This window comes from Canis lupus, chromosome 5 (assembly GCF_048164855.1).
Source record: "Canis lupus baileyi chromosome 5, mCanLup2.hap1, whole genome shotgun sequence".
Classification (NCBI taxonomy): domain Eukaryota; kingdom Metazoa; phylum Chordata; class Mammalia; order Carnivora; family Canidae; genus Canis; species Canis lupus.
This window is the reverse complement of record NC_132842.1, coordinates 11,610,734-11,631,137: the sequence shown is the minus strand read 5'-3', so window position 1 is coordinate 11,631,137 and position 20,404 is coordinate 11,610,734. Positions and strand designations below refer to the sequence as shown.

General features: G+C 37.3%; 1 protein-coding gene across 1 annotated transcript in view; it reads left to right on the top strand.

Annotated features, from left to right (window-relative positions):
- Positions 1–20,404, top strand: part of MALRD1 (MAM and LDL receptor class A domain containing 1) — a 755,529-nt gene that overhangs the window by 607,948 nt on the left and 127,177 nt on the right. Inside the window, 4 exon segments of the mRNA XM_072825144.1 lie at positions 2,489–2,505; positions 5,101–5,143; positions 5,146–5,331; positions 15,075–15,200. Of these exon segments, the coding sequence (XP_072681245.1) occupies positions 2,489–2,505; positions 5,101–5,143; positions 5,146–5,331; positions 15,075–15,200 (372 nt within the window).

The window sequence follows — 20,404 nt, the reverse complement described above, 5'->3', positions numbered from 1 at the left end:
ATAAAGACATGACAAATATGCAGTTTTTGCAGTTGTAGTGATTCTGCTTTTTTTTTTTTTTTTTTTTTTTTTTTTTTGTGGTGGTGCCAGAAGAGCTTCAATTGTGGAATTTTCTGCTGGTTTCAGAATCACTTTTCTCAAAACAAACTTGAATACAAATTCCCTATACTCCCAAGCAGCATTTCTTACCTTATTTTCTGCTGAAGCATACAAAAACGAATGCTCATGTGCTTATCCACTCGTCATGCAATATAATACAGCAGTGACTTATGAACAATTTAAGATGCTTACTGTACATCCACACTTATTCTCCACTGGAGGAAGCGCACTTGGTGGGATATAGTGAGTGAATGTAGCTTTACTGTTGATACCGCCTTGAATTAGCTCTAATATATAGAGAACAAATCAGTTGCAAACTACAACATGAGATCTACTTCATTATTGATCCCAGTACACTTTAGACTTGTAATTCACTTGACGAACTTTCCCCTACAGTTATTATGAGATAGTATAGTAGTGTGTGTGCGTGTTTGTGTGTGTGTGTACGCGTACACGCGTGCACGAAGCTTTCACACCAGCCTCTCATCTCCCTGCCCAGCGTCAGGTCTATGCAATACCTCTTATCAGATACAGCTTGAGAGATGTTGACTTAACAAGAAGTGACTTTAAGTTCAACAGTGAATCATTTTGTTAAAATGAGTGCACCATTTTTTTGGAGTGTCTTTTCTCCTGCTCCCATCCCTCTGTCACACTCTCCAAAATGTGAACAACCCTCTCTCTTACTTTATCTTTCTTTTTTTTCTATCCTGATGGTGCCCCTTGGGGCATATGGAAGTGACACCTGAATGTGCTCTTTTCAGCTTGGTTTCCTGGAGGTCTTAGTTTTGCTCTAATCACGTTCCTCTCTCCCACAAAATTACCCCCTCATGTAGGTACAGCAGCATGCATTTCCAATGCAGCATACCAAGGTTGGCACTGATAAGGCTCTATGCTCCTTGTGTGTCCACTGTGCTTTAGGTCCATTGGTTTTAAACAACTTGCCTAAGCAGCTCACTGGGGATGGTAAATAATGGGCCAGTGTGCTTGGCCTATGCACACTACATTTATCAAAGTATTGTGTACTCTTTTTTAAAGATTTTATTTATTTGAGAGAGAGAGAGCACACGGGGGAGATTCAGAGGGAGAGGACAAGCAGACTCCCCACTGAGGGTGGAGACCAATGTGTGGCTCGATCCACAACCCTGAGATCAGGACCTAAGCCGAAATCAAGAGTTGGACACTAAACTGACTGAGCCACTCAGGCACTCTTAAAGTATTGTGTACTTTAAATGTTGAAATTTAAAAGGGATTTGAAGAAACTAGAACATAGAGATTTCAGAAGAAAAACATCAAATAGGAGATACAGGCTAGAATACAGATTTTTTAAAAATATTTTATTCATTCATGAGAGACACAGAGAGAGAGGCAGAGACATAGGCAGAGGGAGAAGCAGACTCTGTGGGGAACCTGATGCGGGACTCGATCCCAGGACCCCAGGATCACGACCTGTGCCAAAGGCAGATGCTCAGCCACTGAGCCGCCCAGGTGTCCCTCAAGTACAGATTCTGAGGTATATTGTTGCTGCTTTTTCTTAGATGATGCCTTCTTGCTGTGTCCTCACAAGGTGGGAGGAGCAAGAGTCATTTTTATGTTCACGAGGGCTGATCACCTCATGAGCTAATCACCTCTACATATCATCGCATTTCAGCATATGAAATTTGGGAGGACACAGACATTTGGTCTATAGCACGACATATATCTACCATTGTAGTGTCATACAGAAGAATTTCCTAGCTCTAAAAATCCCCTGTACCACACTCATTTTTTTTTAAGATTTTATTTATTTTTATTTATTTTTTTATTATTTTTTAAATAATAAATTTATTTTTTATTGGTGTTCAATTTGCCAACATACAGAATAACACCCAGTGCTCATCCCGTCAAGTGCCCCCCTCAGTGCCCGTCACCCATTCACCCCCACCTCCTGCCCTCCTCCCCTTCCACCACCCCTAGTTCCTTTCCCAGAGTTAGGAGTCTTTATGTTCTGTCTCCCTTTCTGATATTTCCTACCCATTTCTTCTCCCTTCCCTTCTATTCCCTTTCACTATTATTTATATTCCCCAAATGAATGAGAACATCATTTATCTCTTCTATTCCCCAACCCCTGGCAACTTCTGAGCATTTTACTGTCTGAGCACTTTACTGTCAAGCTAAGCACAGATATATTGTGTAGCAGAATACAGAATTTTCATCAGATAAAACAAGAGACTTAAGAGAAATGCTGGGCTTTATGGAGAAGTGCTTCTGGCTAAGAGCCTATTTAGACCCCCCTAGGGATGCAAGTTCATGTTCCTCTCACATCAGAAATACTTTAGCGAAAATTTAGGAAGTGATTCAGAGGAATTCAGTTTAAAACCGGATACGTTTTGGTGCTTGGAGTGTATCTGAGGCCAGGTTCCCAGGGAAGTGGACCTTGAGACACAGATTCCTTTGTAGAAAGCCGATTGGAAATTCTCCCAGCAGTAAGCCCCGTGGAGGAAGGGAGCAGGACTGGCCGGAGGGACGCTCAGGTGCGATGCAGGTGCCGTAGGGGGGCCTCAGCCCATGCCATGGGGGCTCTGGAGCCGCACTGGCCCTTTCATAGTTGTCCCTGGCTGAGGCGCAGGGGCTGGGCCTGTCTATCCCCAGTGCACCAGTCAGTGAATGGAGCCATTTCCCGGGAGGGGTTGTAACTTCAGATGGAAACTCCCAGGGTTGGACTCTGGGAGCTGTCTGCAAATCCCCCCTGCCAGGCAGCTGTGGGATAAAACACCTTAATCTTGGTGGAAAAACCTCAGCCCAAGACAGAATCCACAAAAGGCAGGACAAGTCTACCAATTTCCTTGTAAAGAAGGACGTGAGCTCTGAGTACCTTTTGCCATAAATAATTCTGAATAATTCCTCCAAATAAAAGGTATTATTTATATTTATGTATCTAATGTAAGGGAAAATGTAGGGGAACACACCCACATGTGTGCGTGTGCATGCACACAGACACACATATATGCCTCATTCTGAACAGGGGAGAAGCACTGGGAATTTGTGCTTGTCTTGGAATATGGAAAAATTACTTCCTTTGTATTCTTTTTTCAGAAAGGTTAGTACCTCATCTAAGTAATAGGTGTATAATGAAATCTGATTCTAAATTTTTATCATATGCAGTTTATTCAAACTTCTCAACCTTTGATGAGTTCGTAAAGATGAAAGTTCAGCATATAAAATATTTTAGAAAAAAATCAAATTAAGAATGTCTACCTTTCCTTAAATGTGAGTTTAATCTAATGGATGTGTGTGTGTGTGTGTGTGTGTGTGTGTGTGTGTAGGTATAAAGATATAAAAACTTAAATCCAGGGACACCTGGGTGGGTCAGTGGCTGAGCATCTGCCTTTGGCCCAGGTTGTGATCCCAGGGTCCTGGGATCGAGTCCTGCATCAGGCTCCCCACAGGGAACCTGCTTCTCCCTCTGCCTGTGTCTCTGTCTCTCTCTGTGTATCTCATGAATAAATAAAAAAAAATCTTTAACAAAACAAAACAAAAGCTTAAATCCAATTTACCTTCTAAATTTGAGTTTCTGATGCGTACAACGGAGCACTACAAGTGTATATGCCACTATGACCTGTTAGTCGTGAGCTAAAAACATGGTAGCAGTGTCTTAAAGTCATACATTTAGCCCAGTCCAATAAGGTGGTTTCCTGGAAAATTTCCCGCAAATATATGGCTTTCACCACAGAGTTTGAGTCTAAATATATCCTACATATATTACCACTACTCGATTGAGTCGGGAGAAAGAACTTTAAAGTTTCATTTTTTTTAAGAAATTCACAACAGCATCTTAATACATAAAACAAATTATTCTTATATAATCTTATATATAATATATAATCAATATCTTCTATATAATTGTGTAATTATAATTATATATCTTTTGTATAAGATAGAATATATAATCCTATATATAATTTAAATAACAATATGAATAAAAGTTGTTCTAAAATGTAAAGAACACAAAACTATTCCTGAACTGGTCCCCACCATTATCTATTTTTCCCCTTAATATACTGACAGGTTCATCAACAACTGTTAAAGAGATAATATGAAGCTTAAGAACCATTGCACCAATAATATTCCAGCAAATTAATGCAATTAGGTATATTCTCATATATTTCTGACTTCTAAAAATTGTAGCAAGTCATCAGTCTTTGCTCATGCTTTAAGTTTTGGCTTAGAGCTGATTTAAACCAGTGCTGCAAAAATAAATAAATAAACAAACAAACAGACAAACAAACCAGTGCTGCAGAAGAGTTTCATGTGATAAAAATTTGTAAACTAGTATTATTATGGGCCTCTGCATCCCCATTTGTAAAATAAGGCGATTGGATTTGAACCACATTATCTTCAAGATTCCTGCTAGGGCAGTATCTTGCCATCCATTATGATTTCATTGGTGCTTTCCATATGACAGCACATGACTTTTGAGCTGTCATCAAGACCCAAGGGCCTAGAGCAGTGTGACAAACTCATGGCAGACGTCTATTTCTGTGACTCAGCCCTGACCAGGGTCTCAGGAGCCAAATTTCCCAAGTGGAGGCTACAAAAAGTTTGTAAACTACCTACTGGTCGAATGACAGTTTCCTTCACATAATTCTAGAATTGCGAATGCAGCTTTCCAAAGTACTTAACTTACTGTGTAAAATAGCTTCACTCTCAAGGGAAATCTGATGTAGTGGTCAAATTTAAAACACACGAACCAAAATCTCTTCTTTAGTTTGAAAGTGTCATTTTTTAAAGGATGTTGTTTCTAAGGTTAAGATGGGGCATAGTCTCTAATAACACCTGGATGTTTTGCGGAGCTCACATCATTCCTAATTGAAGATTAATTTATTTAAATTACCATAATGTTTCATTTTTACCCAGGAATAAATGTATCCTATAATATTTCAACACCGGACAGAGCAATAATTCTCCTACTATGAAAACAACTTGCTCTCTGTTTAGGTCCTGTGCCCCCTCCCCCCCCACCAGCCATCATCCTGTGAAGCCCATCAGTTTTCTTGTATCTACACACTCCAGGGAAATGTAACGGACAGGAAGACTGCATAGATGGCTCTGATGAAATGGATTGTTCTCTCAGCCCCCCTCCTCAGCGCTGTGGTGAAATGGAGATCCAGTGCTCCAGCAACGAGTGTATCCCATCTCTCCTGCTATGTGATGGAGTGTCCGACTGACACTTTAATGAAGACGAATCCAGCTGCTGTGAGTTACTTTCACTAACTCAGTGTGTCAGGGAAGAAATGCAGTTTGGAAATTATAAAGAGAACTTGACAGATGAAGCAAAGTTCTCTAGAGTCTTACCATGATTCTATCATTAGTAACGTAGTTGCTTGTATTTTGTTGCTAATCAAAGCATGTAGACTTTGCTTAGAATTCTGGAAACATTCTGTTTGTAGTCACACTAATTTCTGTTAAACTTACCTGATTTCCTTTTTTATTTACATCTGGGCCATTTATGTGGAGGATGCTCCTATGTATTTGTTATCTTTTTTGTTGTTTTTATTACCATCTGCCGCCATGCAAAGTTACTACAGTATTACGGACTACATTTCCTATGCTGTACTTTTCTTCCCCATGAGTTATTTATTTTATAACTGGAAGCTTGCATCCCCTAATCTCCTTGACTGACTTTGCACACCACACAACCTCTGTCCCCTCTGGCAGCCACCAGTTTGTTCTCTGTGTTTATGGTTCTATTTCTGTTTTTGCTTGGTTTTTAGATTATGCATATGAGTGAAGTCATATGGTATGTGTCTCCCTCTGTCTGACCGACTTGCTTAGCACAATATCCTCTAGATCCATCCTTATTGTCATAAATGGCAGGATTTCATTGTTTTTTATCGTTTATATTACTAGTGTGTGTGTGCGTTTCATATCTTCTTTATCCATTCATCTATTGATGGATGCTTGGTTTGTTTCCACATCTTGGCTATGTTCATTGCAATAAATGTAAGGGTGCATATATCCTTTGGAATTAGTGTTTTGTTTTCTTTGGGTAAATACCCAGATGCAGAATTACTAGATTGTCTGGTGGTTCTGTTTTTAATTTTTTGAGGAACCTCTGTAGTATTTGTTTTTGTTGTTGTTTGTTTTGTTTTTATCAGAGCTGTACCATTTTACTTTCTCACCAACAATACAAGTGTTCCTTCTTCTCTACATCTTTGGCAACACTTGTTATCTCCTATCTTTGACACTAATCAATCTTAGAGGTGATTATCTCATTGTAGTTTTGATTTGTATTTCCCTGGTGATGAGTGATGTTGAGCAAATTTTCATGTGTCCATTGACCATTTGGATGTCTTCCTTGGCAAAATGTCTTATTCAGGTCCTCTGCTCATTTTAATCTGATTACGTGTGTGTGTGTGTGTGTATGTGTATGTGTTCAGTTGTATATTTTGGATATTAAGCCCTTATCAAGTACATCATTTGCAAATATTTTTTCCCATTTAGTATTTTTTTTTTTTTTAGTTCTGTTGGTAGTTTCTTTCTCTGTGCAAAAGCTTTTTAGTTTCATGTACTTCAAACTGATAAATTTGCTTTTGTTTCCCTTACCTGGGGAGACAAATCCAGAAAAAATATGCTAAGGCCAATGCCCAAAAGTCCACTGCCTATGTTTTCTTTTAATTTATGGTTTCAGGTCTTGCATTTAGGTCCTTAATCCATTTGACTTCATTTTTGTATGTGATGTAAGAAAGTGTTTCAGAATTATCCCTTTGCATGTAGCCATCCAGTTTTCAGCACCATTTATTGAAGAGACTGTCTTCTCCCTGGTGTGTACTCTTGTCTCCTTTGTCATAGATTAATTGCCTATTTATATGTATGGGCTTACCTCTGTGTTGTATTCTGTTCTGTTGATCTGTGCATCTGATTTTCTGTTGGTGCCATACTATTTGATTATTACGGCTTTGTAGTATATTTTGAAATCTGATTGTGATACCTCCAGCTTTGTTCTTCTTTCTCAAAATTGCTTTGGATATTTGGAGTCTTTTTTGGTACCATATAAATAGGTCTTGTAGAAAATACTATTAGTATTTTGATGGGGATTGCAGTGAATCTGTAGATTGCTTTGAGTATTTTGGACCTTTTAGCAAATTAATTCTTCCAATCCATGAGCATGATATATCTTTCCATTTATTTTCATTGTTTTCAGTTTCTTTCATCAATGTGTTATAGTTTTCAGCATACAGATCTTTCCCTTCCTTGGTTAAATTTATTTTTAGATGTTTCTGGATACACCTATAAATGGGACTTGTTACCGTTTTAACAAATGTTTGTGGAAATGACTGAGGACATGTAGTTTTAATTGCTTCCCAATGTATTTATGAAGATGGATCAAGCAAAGAGACATAGGCAAATATTCATTTTAATGAAGATATGTAGGTAGGGGTTGGACCTGGACTACTACCTGGGAAGATGTCACGTGATTAAGGATTCATGGAAGTAAATCCTAAGGACATGGTTTTGAATATAATCCTTATCACTTATTGCAAGTGCAGGCTTGAGAACATTATTAGAATCAGTCTTATCATCCATGTAATACTGCTTTATAGAACTGTGAAGATTTGAGAAAATATATGGAAAATCCTCAGCCCTGTATTCAGCACTTTCTACTTTTATTATAACTAGCCTATTTCATAGAGGGAAGGGAGAATGTTGGTTAAGAATTACACAAATCATTAAGGTGAGTACAAAAGCATGGTGAGTCAAAGCACCGCTACCATCTCGTTAATTATTTGTTTGCTTGGTGTTTCATTATATTGTATTTTATATTTTGACATAGGTTGCAGTGATAGAGCTACACAAACCACATGTTAATGACCACAATTTTTTTAAGTAGTAAAAAACAGCTTTGAATGTAACTTTAAGGGGACCTTGAAAGAAATATAAAGCTATTTTAGTGTCTTGTTTAGAGTGGGCATCGGAATTATAAGTATTAGAAAAGGAGGACAGATGAATACAAGAAAGGGGATACAGCATTTGGATGTTTAAAGATTTCAGTCATAAATAAATGAACTTCCTTTCCTAGTTTAGGCTTAGAGATTGGTATTCCATTCCCCTGTTATTTCCTACATGTATATTCTTTATGTAATAAAGCCAACTTGTCAAGTCTTATAATATTTTCTTAGAGGAAAGTAAACAAATGGAAGTGAATGAAGAAGAAAAAGCCTGCCAAATAATTTATCCCTATTCCCATCAGGGCTCTAAGTAATTTGGTTGATAGAAATCTTATTAAGTTCTATAGAGTCATATGATATTTGACTTCAAATAAGAATGCTATTTAAATAGAAGCTTAGGAAAGTACAGTATCCTTATACTTTCAAACACTCTTTGGGAACCTGGTGTTTGATGATGGAGTAACATGTGAAGTTCTACTCCTAAAGGGAAATAAGCCCATGCTGGGAACTAGTATCGTGAAAGTATTGCTTCCATCCATCTCTGAAATATTTAATTAAGTTATGAGTCTATAAAGAAAATTGTGTGAAAATTAGGGGAAAAATGCTAGGGCAAATTTACAGAATAAAAGCTCCTAATGATGACTCACACAATTGAAGATATACTAGGTTTTTGTTTTTTTTCTGGGCTTACCTATTGATTTAGAATGGTATTTTCTTTAAACTCACAGCTATTTATTCACTCACAAGGTCTCATTAATAATGTTATTTATGCCACATATTGTTGTGGGCATTGACAATACAGATGGATGTGCATAGACCGGCTCAGATTGTGGATTCATGATATATTACTGAAGGTGATAGTTGAGGATAAAATAAGTTCTGTGACAGAGATAAACCCAATGTTATTGAAAACATAGGGTAGGTCATACTTTTGGTGCTAGGGAATCTGTAAACTTTAGTAAGAGAAGTGATTGCAGGGGCAAATTTGGAAAGACAGTAGTCATTTGGCAAGTAAAGTATAGAAGTGCTTGATTCCACTAAAAGTCCAGAAATTGAGAAAAAGTTGTTTGCCTTGAAGAATATTTTGTATAATTGGAATAGAGTTTGTGGTGAGAAATGTAGAAATAAGTCTTGAGAGATGAGCAGGGACTAGACTTTGAAGAGTCCTTCCTCATCCATCATGCAACTGACACCCACCATTCAAGTAGTACATGGAATGCACTGGAGTGAGACACAGGGCTGGCTAGAAGGTGTCACAGATGAAGTACAAAGAATTGACTGCATAACAGTGTGAAGTAAAGATTTTGACTAGATTTTAGAAACGTTCAGATGAAGAGGAAAAAGAAAGTAATCAAGAATAGTTTGCAGTTCCTGATTTGGACAACAGGACAGAGAATGGGCCATTTCCTGAGCTGGGGAAAATGGGAGGAGAAGCTTTGCTTAGGGGAAGATTGTGGCCTCACTTTTAAACTTGTTGTGTTTGTGGTTTGTGACACATCCACATGAAAGTATTGAAGATGTATTCAGAATGGATAAGTGGAACTCAGGAAGGAGATAAAGCAAGATATATAAAGACACATGGCCTTCAGCATACATGCTTGAAGCTGTAGGTGTTGATGAGATAATATAGAGGATAGAGAAGAAAACAAAAGGTAGAGGACAGTTAAGAGAAAACAAACATTGAAAGACCCTGAGATGTGGTCAGAGACATGAGAGGACACTGGTAAGAGAGTGACAACCATAAATGAAACGTATAAAGCCTTAAATACAGAGTATTCACAGGCTGGAATGTTTCTGAGAGATCATGTAAGATTAGGCCTAAAACATATCGGTTAGGAAAAGCATCACAGAATTCCTGGTGATCCTGGAAAGGAAACTTGGGTGGGCAGGGGGGCCAGAATTCTGAAGCCAATCTTTAATAGAGAAAGTAGGCAAACAGAGAAATCAACTATAGACACCTCTTCCAAGAAGTTGGCACTTAGAATGTGATGTAGTCGGAAGAAGAGGAATAAGTTTTTTTTTTTTAAGTTGTTTTTGAGAGGCTTGCACATGTTTAAATGTTGTGGGAATAAGGATTCTGAAGTGGTCACAATTTAAGCAGGGAAATCAATATCAAATGGCCTTTTATTCTTGTAAAAATAAGTGTTCTAGTAATCAGAATGTTTATATAAACCTGTAAAAGGAGAAAAAACTAGTATGGTTTAATTATATAGAAATATAGCACAAAGATAGGAGCTTTCTTCTACTGATACTCCTCCAGTTCATCCGATGTCGTATCCTCACAAGACACAGATGGTACATTGATTTTGTAAAATCTGAGAGTATTTTAATAAAGAGGTTATTTATTTATAGGGAGATAGTATGCATAAGGAAACCACACTAGGTAGTAAAAGCAGGAGCTGTTAGTACCCAAAGGATGTGAGAGGGAAGATGTGTCTTAACCTGGAATCAGAGAGGGCTACTTGGTAAAAGGTCAGAGAACAGCTAGCCCATGCTGATCTCACAGCCTCTTCCATCCCTTTTACCTCTTGCTGGTTCTATACATCAGCCAAACCAAGAAGAAGCTAGAGGGCTAGAGGTGTGTTGATGTGCCCTTTATAGTTCAGGCTTCTGGATTCTGAGCAGAGAGGGAAGATGCAGAATGTTTTGGGAGAGGCACTGGAAGCTATCTGTCAATGATGGATGTGACTGAAAAAGATGAGGAAGCAAATAGTCTACCCACTTTCTACCATTAATTCATATTCCAATAGTAGTCAGTGTATCTTATGAAGTTGGTTGCCATTTAGAAGATTTAAAATGGGTCAGGCTCTTCAGATTGGTGGGTCAACCTTTATCATCAATATTTTTATGATCAGCCTTTCAATATGTTAGCTTTGATCCCAACATCCTATGGTGGTTCTCTATGATAGTATAAAGATCATCACTTTGCATTTGATAGCTTCTCACAAAAGTGTTCCTCAGCTTATTCAACATTAAAACCATGGTGATTGTCTATTTTCCAGAGTTACTGAAGAATTGGATGAATATGGTCAGTTGCATAATGCACATAATAAATTATTATGTTTACCTGTTAAATTGTTTTTGTAGTTTTATAAAACTTATTTAAACTTATTTATAAAACTTATTTAAACTGCTAAGATATTTCAGTAAGAGTAGTAGTTGGTTTTAGCTCAAGGGTAGAGTAAATATCCATCCTGCTCTGTGCTAGGTGTGGACATGCCTTGAAGGGCTGACAACCTTCATTCTCAAGATGCAAGATCATAGTCACTCTGCTTTTTGAAATGTGGGACTGCATACATGTGCTTTCATATTCATAGTAAATGGATATACATCCCTAGACACATGTACTTTACTTTTGTCTATATTTTGTACGTAACAACAATAATTTATAAAAGAGAATTTGCTTTAGGAAAGTAACTCCAGTGAACCATTCATGAATTGCTTATATTTAATGCACGTTTAATACCTGAGTGAATAAGCTAAAAGCCACAGAATGTTCTGTGTTACTTGGCTCATTTTGGTAAGAAAGAATGTCAATCTCTAGGATGACAGATTGAGACAAGTGTTTTTATAGACATTAACCCATCATGTTTGAATGTGGTGAAAGTAGATATTGTCCAGGGAAATTCTGAAATCTAAGTTTCCTCTAAATTTTATATATAGATTATTTGGAGTACTTTTGGAATTTTTCTTTGTTGTGTATGTAGTGATAAGGAGAAAAGGACAGTAATGGTTTAATTTTCCTATATTCAGTACAATGTCCTTTGCTGTGTAGGTTTTGGTACATATTAATTGCATTCATAACTTATTTGCCATCTACTTTTAGAAGGAAATTGATAAATATCTATTAACTTTAATGTTATACTATTTTAAATGCCATAGAAACTAAGATTTTTGTTTTAAATTTCATACAGTGTCTAATACTATTTTAAATGCCATAGAAACTAAGATTTTTGTTTTTAATTTCATACAGTGTCTCTTAGATATAAAATTTCTATAAAGGGGAAAAGGAAGACTTTTTATAACTGGAAACCATTTATTTTGTTACATTTTTTTTATGTGTTTCAATACTATTTGGGCCAAAGCTGAGGATTTAGGCCATTTACAGGTAGAGCTCTTCATTGTATAGTCAACTTGAAAATAAGTTATCAGTCACACAGGAAATTGAGTGAAGGTATGTGAATGGATTAGCATTTTCAAGTGTAGAAGTGTTTGAAATAATGTTTCAATAGTAGATGCGTATTATCTATCATCTTTGTATACAAATTAAACATACTGTATTATTTAAAACTTAATACTGTTGGGGTGCCCAGGTAGTTCAATCAGTTAAGCGTCCAACACTTAGTTTCAGCTCAGGTCATGATCTCAGGCTCATGAGATCAAGTCCTGCATTGAGACTCCATGCTCAGCAGTGTCTGACTGAGATTCTCTCTCCCTATCTTTGCCCCCTGTCCCACCATTTGTGTTCTCTCTCTAAAATAAATAAATAAATCTTAAATAAAACTGTAACACTAATCTGATTTCTCAGCCCCTTATAATGCAAAACAACGGTGATAACAATGTGTATATATACACAAACATACATGTATATACATACATATTCATTTTTTACATACAACTCTTCATCTTATAAGAGTTGGAAGATCATTCTATTTCCTAGTTTACTTGGTTTGCAATATCATTTATCTTGTCAATGTAGATCTTAAAATCATTTAACCTGTTGAAAAAGCTTAAAGACATCTCTTCAGAGACCTCAGACATTTCTACAATCTGGTTTCAGTCCTGTGCTTTAAGTTTGTCTGCAGTACCTCCCTACACAAACTCCCCAGTGAAAGGCAAACTGCTATACTCACTGTTCTAATGTCAAACTTATTGATCCCCCATTTATAGATTTTGTTCCCACTCTGCTAAATGGCTTATTAGAAACATGAAAATTTAAAACATCTCAAGACTCTACTCTTTCAGTCTTTACAGACTTCATGCACTAAAAGGCACCTCTTATTTTTATAATACTTATCTGTACTGATACTTTACCAATTAAGTCTGTCCTTATGGCATTTCTCTTATTATTATTTTAAATTGTTAACTGCTTTTGTGTTGTCATTTTGCTCTTATTGCTCGTTATGTTCTGGTCACTCTTTTTCTTTTTTTCCATTCACTCTTTCTAAAAAATCTTTCCCTGCAGTCTCCAGTTGAAGTGCTAAGCATAAAGTCTTAATGTAGTGGCAGCTCCATGATATTTACTGGCAGGAACTGATGTTCTAGCACCTCAGGATTACTCAGTGAAAAGTATCACTTAAGTTTTCAGAACTGGCTTTTTTAATCAATGGAAAGACTCTTAAAAACATTTCATGTCCAATTTGAAAATTAATTTTGATAGGCAGCTGTCAAACTGTGTCAGTAACCTATGATAACTCCAAAAATTCCAGCCCATAAATATACTTGAAAGAGAGAAAAAGGGATCCCTGGGTGGCGCAGCGGTTTGGCGTCTGCCTTTGGCCCAGGGTGCAATCCTGGAGACCCGGGATCGAATCCCACGTCGGGCTCCCAGTGCATGGAGCCTGCTTCTCCCTCTGCCTATGTCTCTGCCTCTCTCTCTCTCTCTCTGTGTGACTATCATAAATAAATAAAAATTAAAAAAAAAGAAAGAGAGAAAAAAATCATGATTAATACTGACAAAATTTGTGTAAGACCCATCCATGGGGATGCTTATTTCCAAGTCTTCTAAAAATATCAATTTAGGTTGAGAAGTTTGAACTTAATTGTCTTTATTCTAGTAGAAGTAACTTCCCAGGTCAATCTTCTTCTTCTTCTTTTTTTTTTTTTTTTTTTTAACTCTAGCAGCAGGTTTGGATTAAAATGTTCAAATCAGGTATTGCATGTGACACCATTAGGTAAGTCAGAGAAAGGCAGAATTGTTCTTGTTGAACTTGGATTAGGCACCACAAAGCCTTGACTGTACACTGCTGCCCTCTGCTTCTCTCTGCAGAACTGAAGGACTCAAAGGATCAGGGACAGAAAATCAGTGTAGATCATATAATCATTATTTAGTGCTTTTGAAATATATCCAGAATTCTTGACAGGATGGTGCAGTAGGTCCAAGGTTCAATGTTCCCTCTATTCCAAACATGTAGCAATGCTAGATGGAAGAACTATCACATCAAAAGTCTTAAAGACATGACAAATATCAGCATGGAACAAAACAGGTGGAACCAGAGAACAGAGATTAGGCCTGAAACCTAAGCCTGCTGGTTTCCAGGTTCTCAAGCAAATAGGAGACAAGAAATGCCTGATGGCAGCCTGGAATGAAGGGTTCTGTTCTGGTTCAGCTCTAACTTGTAAAAAGAACATAAACATGATATACAGCTTTACAGGAAACCATCATCCTAATGAGACAAAAGATAGAGAGGCAGGAAGACAAAAATACAGTTTCATGACTAAGAATAGCATCCAAAAGAGGTTGAGTACTTGGCAAACTAGATTGTTATAGAATTGTCAGTACCCTTAGTTAACATCAGTGAAGTCATTTTTCTGAAACAACCCAAGTCTTACCAGCAAGACTTATGCTTGTCTCTTGAAATCAGGCTGATGAGAGACTCTGGAATTAGTAAAATGCACCATGTTATAAAGGCACATAGTCATAAGGGCACTGAGCTGCAATGACCTATATGACAACCCATGACTTAAACCATGTGGAAATGGATGAACATTCAAACAAGTAATGGTTGCTGTCACTTTAGTTGTACATAATGCCCGGGACATTAGGAGGGCAGCAGAAATAGAGGGAGCTCTGCCTTGACATAGTTTATTCTAGTCTAAAATCAATTCAGACTACATAGTATACACATAGTGAACTTTATACATACATACCAGTATAATAGTACATAGTGCACAGCTGGGAAATGATTCTATCAACAAACTTTTTGAAGAATCAGAAAGAATTATATAATTTAAGTATAGGACCGAAAGATGAGGAATGACACAATAAACTGTCTTATTTCATTAGAAGAAATTCACTTAAAAAAGAGATGATTCTTTTTTTTCCCCCAGTCAATGAGAGCTGTTCTGATGGTGCTTTGATGTGCACTTCATCGAACAGCTGTATCCCAGTTCATGAGCGCTGTGATGGTTTTGCCAACTGCGCAGATTTCCAGCCTGATGAATCCAGCTGCTCAGGTACTCTATTTCCATTAAAATATTCTTTACAATATGAGCCAGTGATTTAACCATGTAGATGATAAAAACATCAAAACTTGAAATTCTAAATAATTGCAAGTATGGAATAATTGAATTTCTATTATTGATTTGGGGTGGGAAGAATACTAACATTGCTACACACATAAACTTATAAATATATAACATAATGAACTCATGCCTATTCTATATAAAGGATGTCCCCAAATAAAGAAAAAACGAACACTTAATTTTAATTTAATGTAACTTAAAGTTATTAGTATTTGAAAATCTCTTTGATGCAAATTGCTTGGTTTCTAAAATAAGGAAATAACCTAACATTTTTTTTTAAATTTTCCCAATTCTTCATAAAAGCTCCCTATTTGCATGATCTAGTCATGTTTAAAAGTCAACTTATTAAGCTTTAGACTGACTTTTATCTTTTTATTTTTTATTTTTTTAATAATATATTTATTATTTTTTTGGGTGTTCAATTTGCCAACTTACAGAATAACACCCAGTGCTCATCCCATCAAGTGCCCCCCTCAGTGACTGTCACCCAGTCACTACCCCCCCCGCCCACCTCCCCTTCCACCACCCCTAGTTTATTTCCCAGAGTTAGGAGTCTCTCATGTTCTGTCTACCTTTATGATATTTCCCACTCATTATTTCTCCTTTCCCCTTTATTCCCTTTCACTTTTTTTATATTCCCCAAATGAATGAGACCACATAATGTTTGTCCTTCTCCGATTGACTTATTTCACTCAGCATAATACACTCCAGTTCCATCCACATCGAAGCAAATGGTGTGTATTTGTTGTTTCTAATGGCTGAGTAATATTCCATTGTGTACATAGACCACATCTTCTTCATCCATTCATCTTTCGATGGACACTGAGGCTCCTTCCACAGTTTGGCTATTGTGGACATTGCTGCTAGAAACCTCGGGGTGCAGGTGTCCCGGTGTTTCATTGCATCTGTATCTTTGGGGTAAATCCCCAGCAGTGCAATTGCTGGGTCGTAGGGCAGGTCTATGTTTAACTCTTTGAGGAACCTCCACACAGTTTTCCAGAGTGGCTGCACCAGTTCACATTCCCATCAACAGTGCAAGAGGGTTCCCCTTTCTCCGCATCCTCTCCAACATTTGTGGTTTCCTGCCTTGTTAATTTTCCCCATTCTCACTGGTGTGAGGTGGTATCTCATTGTGGTTTTGATTTGTATTTCCCTGATGGCAAGTGATGCGGAGCATTTTCTCATGTGCTTGTTGGCCATGTCTATGTCTTCCACTGTGAGATTTATGTTCATGTCTTTTGCCCATTTCATGATCGGATTGTTTGTTTCTTTAGTGTTGAGTTTAAGAAGTTCTTTATAGATCTTGGAAACTAGCCCTTTATCTGATAGGTCATTTGTAAATATCTTCTCCCATTCTGTAGGTTGTCTTTTAGTTTTCTTGACTGTATCCTTTGCTGTGCAAAAGCTTCTTATCTTGATGAAGTCCCAATAGTTCATTTTTGCTTTTGTTTCTCTTGCCTTCATGGATGTATCTTGCAAGAAGTTACTGTGGCTGAGTTCAAAAAGGGTGTTGCCTGTGTTCTCCTCTAGGATTTTGATGGAATCTTGTCTCACATTTAGATCTTTCATCCATTTTGAGTTTATTTATTCATGAGAGATACAGAGAGAGAGCCAGAAGGAGAAGCAGGCTCCATGCAGGGAGCCTGACGTGGGACCCGATCCCGGGTCTCCAGGATCATGCCCTGAGCTGAAGGCAGTGCTAAACCACTGAGCCACGGGGGCTGCCCTACACTGACTTTTAAACATTTTTCTCTCCTGACCCCAGAATATTTATAAGAGCTGATAATGTATGTTTGTGAGTATACTTTTATCAAAACTGCTTTAAAATTCTCTAATTTATTACAGTCCATTGTTAACATCTCTCCTGAGTAATTGAACTTTTATTTCATGTAGGAGATATATGAAATAATAGGTTGGGGCAATATAAATCTCTCACATCTAAAAGATAATATAAATTGGTAATAAAATATATATTCAATCATATTTTCTAAATAAATTGGAGATATTTAATATCAAAACTAGGTGAGAATATATTCTTTTTATCTGATTATTATGAGATAAGTGACAAAAGCATGATAATTATAATCAAATCACTGTACAAAAAAGTCTTATTTTTCATGCTGCCAAAATGAATACTCATAGAGCACTGAATTTTATGAGTACAAAAAGAAATCAAGAACCAGGTAAATCTGGTCCCATAAAATATGCAAAGATGAATGCTCTTTGCCATTGTTTCTGTACCAGGCATTCTTATACATTAGATTGATACCCAAAAGGAAATGCTTTCACTTTCTTTTCAGAGTGAGAAAGATATTAATGAGCTAGTTTCATTCTTTGAAACCACTAAGACAAAGCACTGATACATGATACCCAAACTTATTTGCATAAAGGTGAGATTTTGTTCAGGACAGTTCTGTATGAGAACAAATATAACATATCATGGTTTATTGTCTGATTTTACATATTTTGCCTTTAAAAATATGGTCAGAAAAACAGAAGACTGGCCATTCATCCTGAGGGATTGACAACCTATAGTGATAATAGAGAGCACATTCTGGTTGCCCTATCTAGTTTAGCCATTCACCAGTTCATTCATAGTTCATTTATAAAATATAGGTCGTATTGTCCCAGCTACTGGCTTACAGTAATATAAAGATTTAATGAAACCGTTTTCAGAAATAAAATCCACATTATATTTTTGTTCTCTATTTCTATTATCTCTGCTTATTTTAGTTTGTCAAACAAATATGATGAAGTCAATGCTTCTGTGTTTAAGAATGTGTCTAAGTGGGCAGCCCTGGTGGCTTAGCTGTTTAGCACCGCCTTTGGCCCAGGGTGTGATCCTGGAGACCCAGGATCGAGTCCCACGTCGGGCTCCTTGCATGGAGCCAGCTTCTCTCTCTGCCTGTGTCTCTGCCTCTCTCTCTGTGTCTCTCATTAATAAATAAATAAAATCTTTAAAAAAAAATGTGTCTAAGCTTAATCCACACTAACACACTAAGATGTGTCAATGCCCGTGACACCTTCCTCTTTCTTTCTTTTTTTTTTTTTTAAGATTTTATTTTATTTACTCATGAGAGATACAGAGCGGGAGAGAGAGAGGCAGAGACACAGGTAGAGGGAGAAGCAGGCTCCACGCAGGGAGCCCGATATGGGACTCGATCCCGAATCTCCAGGATCACGCCCTGGGCTGCAGGCGGCGCTAAACCGCTGCGCCACCCGGGCTGCCCTCCTCTTTCTTTCCAAACATCATATCCTTTTATGGATGGCATTTCATAGGCTTTATGAGCCCAATCCTGACAGCATCCAGTAATGTCCCTGGTCACATGGCAGGTGGTGAGCATCTGGCCTACCCTCACCTGAGGTTTAAGTTATTAAAGGGAACATTGACCTCAGGCCCTGTGTAAGTGTTGCAGGTTAAGTATATTTCAACAAGGCCTGTTTGTTCTCAAGTTATGTTAGAAAGGCATGTTATTTTCAAGTTTTGGTTGCTTATGCAACAGAAAATTATTGAACAGAATGTGCCTGGCTTAATTTAAATTGGGAGTCTTTATCCAGTCATCTGTAGTAGCAGAGGTTAATGAAAGTTATGCTAAGGTTATACTGTATTATGACAATCATCCATGTGAAGGAGAATTAGGAAAAAGTATTAAAAATATAAAGTTGTAAGGGTGCTTGGGTGGCTCAATCAGGTAAGTGTCTGCCTTTGGTTCAGGTCATGATCCTGGGGTCCTGGGCTTGAACCCCATGTTGGGCTACCTGCTTAGCGGGGAGCCTGCTTCTTCCTCTGTCCCATGCTTCCCCCACCACTCATGCTCATTCTCTGTCTCACATAGGTAAATAAAATCTTTGAAAAAAATATAAAGTTGTAATATGAGATTTTATGAGTATGATTTAATATATATTTAATAACAATAACAGTAACACCTAATAATGTTTCAAAAGTTTTATTTTTTTACTAACTTTTTTATTTTAATTCCAGGAGACTCAACATAGTGCTTTATTAGTTTCAGGTGTGCAATGTAGTTATTCAACACTTCCGTACATTACTCAGTGCTCATCATAATAAGTGTGCTCTTCATCCCTTTCACCTATTTCACCCATTCTCCTTCACCCCCCTCGCTCTATTTTAAATGAATTCCCTCAGTTAAAGTTATTATTTTTTCAACAAGAACATTTTGTACTTGAAGCAGACACCAAATCGAAGCCCTATAGAGCTATGCCAAATTTCTAAGCCATAGTTAATCTTCCCTGCAGTCCCTGTGCTGGGATTTCAAGATAAAGAGAACAGTCTGTGCCCACTGGGTATTTGGTTTACTGCATCAAACCATTTGGTTTTCTGGAAGACTCTCAGATCCATACATAAACCAAAACTATGTGCAAGTTGTTGTATATGTGTATATTTAATCCATGAATGTACATAAATACCTTACCATTTAAAGAAGTTCATGATCATAGTATCGGAATAGCAGGGAGTTATAGAAATTCTGATGTGAACAGCAGATCATTTGACATTTTTAGACTAACAGACTTGAGAGTTAGAGGACTAGAATTGGGTTCCATATCTGCTGCTCCCTCTCTATTAACTTGAGCAAATTATATTATTAACCAGTTTTTCTCCTCTGTGAAAAAGGATATATATGGGTATACCACACAATGTTATGAGGATTAAATGAGGTAATGCCAAAACTCTTAGGATAGTCTTAAAACAGAGCAGGTTTTCAGTAAATTAAAGTGGTAATGGTGCTCATAATGGTAAAGGGGAAAAGGAAAAGCCAGAGAGACACTGGTAATAGAAGTTAGGTTTCATGGGCAGTTTAAAGAATCCCCAAATATAGAGAGCTGGGTGAGAACAATGATTTAATACGTTGTGCATACCACTCACTAGTGTAGAAATGTTATAAATACATTTCATTTTATACTCCTCTCAGCAGCCCTAGAAAGCAAGGCGATATAATTCTCACTTGAAATATGAGAAACCTTATCTTTAAAGTACCTAGCCCGAAGTCACACAACCCATTAACTGAGCCATGTACCAATGAGGCAAAACCAGGACTCAGGTGACTGTCAGTCTTCTCAGTGATCCATGCAATAGCTATCACTTCCCAAGCCTCCATGTACATTGAAAGAGACCA